General features: G+C 34.5%; 1 protein-coding gene across 1 annotated transcript; it reads right to left on the bottom strand.

Annotated features, from left to right (window-relative positions):
• Positions 1 to 616: 616 nt before the first annotated feature.
• Positions 617 to 2,898, bottom strand: LOC147402168 (uncharacterized). Its single transcript, XM_086443711.1, has one exon. It carries the CDS (start codon positions 2,864 to 2,866, stop codon positions 1,043 to 1,045), a length of 1,824 nt encoding a protein of 607 aa, XP_086299837.1. The 5' UTR covers positions 2,867 to 2,898; the 3' UTR covers positions 617 to 1,042.
• Positions 2,899 to 3,532: the final 634 nt, after the last annotated feature.

Raw genomic sequence — 3,532 nt, 5'->3', positions numbered from 1 at the left:
TTTGATCTTCCCGACAATGGGTGTGGTGTGAGGCCATTTTGAAGTGAGTGTAATATAATATTCTTTTCTTTTAATTTTTATTTTTCTTTTTTATTCTTTTCTTATTATTATTATTCTTTTACTTCTTTGTTCTTGATTTTTGAAATTCCTTTATTTGAGTATTGATTCTTGAAACCTACAAATCTCAATCAATAATCATTTATTTTTTCTCTTAATCTTTAACCCTTTTCATCTATCCTACTAAAATTGTCGTAATTGTGAGATAAAAAACATTTTACTTTTGAGTTTACCTATCTTAATCAAAATTGTAAATCCAATCTCAAATCCTTAATCATCATCAAAAATCCTAAATCAAATTCTCTAAAACCCTCATCGTTTTCTTATGTTTCCTTATTGTCCTACATCACAATCATTCTAATTGCATAGGAATTAGGAAGAGAAGATTGCTAACATTTGAATGGCCACTGAATTGGGAAGCCCCATGCCTATAGACTACTAGATATATTATTGATGGTTAGGATGATCTATCTAACACATTCATTGATGAAGGAAACTTTTGGATTGATCTGGTTACCCAACTGTCAGGCTTTGTCAGAAGCTTCAGCTTGTGGAAGAATTACGTGAAATTGTGATGGGTTCATGCAATTTTTTCAAATGATAAATAGATTTGTTATTCATACAAGAGTAGCAAGGTTGCCTTAATTTGTAAGCAACAAGGACAAGGACAAGAACAACAATCGGTAGCGGAATCTGCATTAAGAAGTGAAAATATGGAAGTTGAGTGACTTTAATAGTTTAGTAATAACAAGATTTTGAAGCAAAAGCATCCCATTAAGTAGAAAATTCACCCAATTGGGATAAACAGAACACAGGTTCATGGACATGACTTCTCCACGCATGAAAATTCTGTCACTAAACATTGTTCTCGAGGAGGTAGCATATTGTATTCATGTTCTTGCAAGGCTTTTCTTTTCATATTGGTTTCGAATAGGATATAACCGAGAGGGATTGAGTGTTGACTCCACAATCTGTTAATATTTCCTCATGTCCTTGGTGCCAACTTCCGAAGAATATCAAGACATTCATGATCTGGTTCATCCGCAGAAAGCAAATCCAATATCATAGATGTCAGTTTTGCATCCGCTGAAAATCCCTTCTCTCTCATTTCCTTTAGAAGCTGCATTGCCCTACTAATCTCATTTGTTTGGATAAATCCCCAAACCATTGCATTGAATGTGGATCCGTCTGGTGGGTAACCCTTCTCTTTCATTTGTGAAAACAATACGCACGCTTCTTCTAGCATTCTTTCTTTACAAAGGCCATTTATGATTATATTGTACGTTATGGTGTTAGGCGCCAATCTTTTGCTAGAAATTTTGTCAAAAAGTTCCTTGGCATCTTTCAACTTACCAGCTTTACACATACCATCAATAAGGATGCTATAAGTTATAATATCTGGTCTAATAGTGCTGTTCTCCATCACATGAAGTAGTTTTACAGCTTCATCAAGACAATAGTTTTTGCACAGCCCATCCAATAATACATTGTATGAGATGACATCCAGACTTTGGCCATGACTTCGCATCTCCTTAAAGAGTTCTTGCGCAACCACAACTCTCCCCTCCAGACACAATCCACCAATAAGAGTATTATAAGAGACGATCGTTGGCTTTAATCCTTTATGGCACATTTCTTCAAAAACTCGTAAGGCCTCACTGATTTTCCTACTCTTGCACAATCCATTAATCAATACACTATAGGAAACAACGTCAGGCACATGGCCCCTACTCACCATAGAGTTAAAGACTTTAACGGCCTCAACTACTTGGCCTCTCAAACAGTACCCATCCATCACTGAAGTATATGTAATTATATTAGGGTCCTCACCTCTTTGAATCATTACTTCTAATAATTCATGTGCTTCACTAACCATCCCATCTTTACAAAGAGCATCAACAATAATATTAAATGTCCTCACATTAGGTGCGATACCACGATCCACCATATCGTCAAGTAAGCTTGTAGCTTCTTTCCATCGGCCTAAATTGCATAGGCCTTGAATTAAACAATTGTAAGTAACGACATTCGGTAAAATTCTTTTATTGATCATTTCCGAGAACAATTTAAGACCCTTATCAATTAATCTGTCCTTGCACAAACTATCGATGATTGTGCTATAACAGATTAAATTTGGCTTACAACTCTCCTTCTCCTCCATCTTCCTGAGCAAATCAATAGCAGCATTTGTGTTTCCTGCTTTACAAAGCGCATTTATTATCAACCCATATGTAATTACATCTGGTCGACATTGCTTATCTGTCATTTTATCGAACAACTCCTCCGCTTGAGCGATTTTATCTTCCATGTAGAGTCCCTTAATCAGAGTATTAAAGGAAACAATATTCATTTTGTAGCCATGTTTGAGGATGCTTGGTATTACGGAGAAACCTAAATCTACAACATTCAAATGACAGTAACAATTGATCAAGGTGCCAAGAGTAACGATGTCTGGTGTGATTGGTGTCGAAATCAACATCTGTTTGTAGAGAGAAATCACAGTGGAATAGTGCTGCATTCGGGCAATCGCCCCTAAGAGTTGATTAAAAGGGAAAATGGATGGCAAGGGTTGCATATGAAGCACATTATCAAACAGAGAGAGTGCATCTTCAAGCTTAACAAACCCATATTTACACCGATTTCTTACAAATTTCTCAAACTGGGTGATATCAGATAAATCAAGATTAGATTTGTGGCTAATTTTAGTGTTACCATTAGCAATCCCTAGGGTTGAAAGATAAGCAACAGAAAGGTGAGAGAAACTACCATTTTTATGAGTAAAAAGATAAGCAACAGTTCTAAGTGCCATTTGTTACCTAAAATGCTGAGAAACCTCTGTTCCTTTTGTCCATCATTTTCATATAAGAGGAGTTTGAGTGAATGCTTTTGAAACTCGGACGAGTCTAACTAGACTCGGATGAATTGAACTGAATTGAATGTAAAACTCGTCCGAGTCAGGTGATCTGAGTTAAAATAGATTGGATTTTAAGGATCTGATCCAAAGTCACGGATCATTGTGTTTGAGAAACACTCTCCTTACTAACTATGTAAGATGTCCAATCTTACTACAGCCTTAAGAACTTTATGGGAAAATTTAAGTAAAAGTTAAAAAAAAAAATCCAAAAAATAATTTTTTATGTGCTTGATCTATGGTTTTGAAAAAGAATAGCTACTAAACTCCAAGGGAGCTCTCATATTTAAAATTAAAATTTAATGGTGAGAAATAATATTTTTTAAATTCTTTTTCCATTGTTTTAAAAAAAAAAAATCTAGAATTTTGTCTTCTCCCTGTGAAATCAAATCATGTTTTTGGATGTTACAACGTGAGTTAAATATTAAATTCTAGTTTGTCTATTATAAATATTTAAAATTTAAAATTGATTATTTCATATAAAAACATCAAAATTAATTGACTCGGTTAAGATTTTCAAAAACTATTAAACAAGTCACATCTTGGATCTTAGATGAGAGCCAA

This window comes from Akebia trifoliata, chromosome 5 (assembly GCF_017979445.1).
Source record: "Akebia trifoliata isolate Shusen 1 chromosome 5, ASM1797944v1, whole genome shotgun sequence".
In the NCBI taxonomy this organism is placed as follows: Eukaryota; Viridiplantae; Streptophyta; class Magnoliopsida; order Ranunculales; family Lardizabalaceae; genus Akebia; species Akebia trifoliata.
This window is presented reverse-complemented; position numbering and strand designations above follow the sequence as displayed.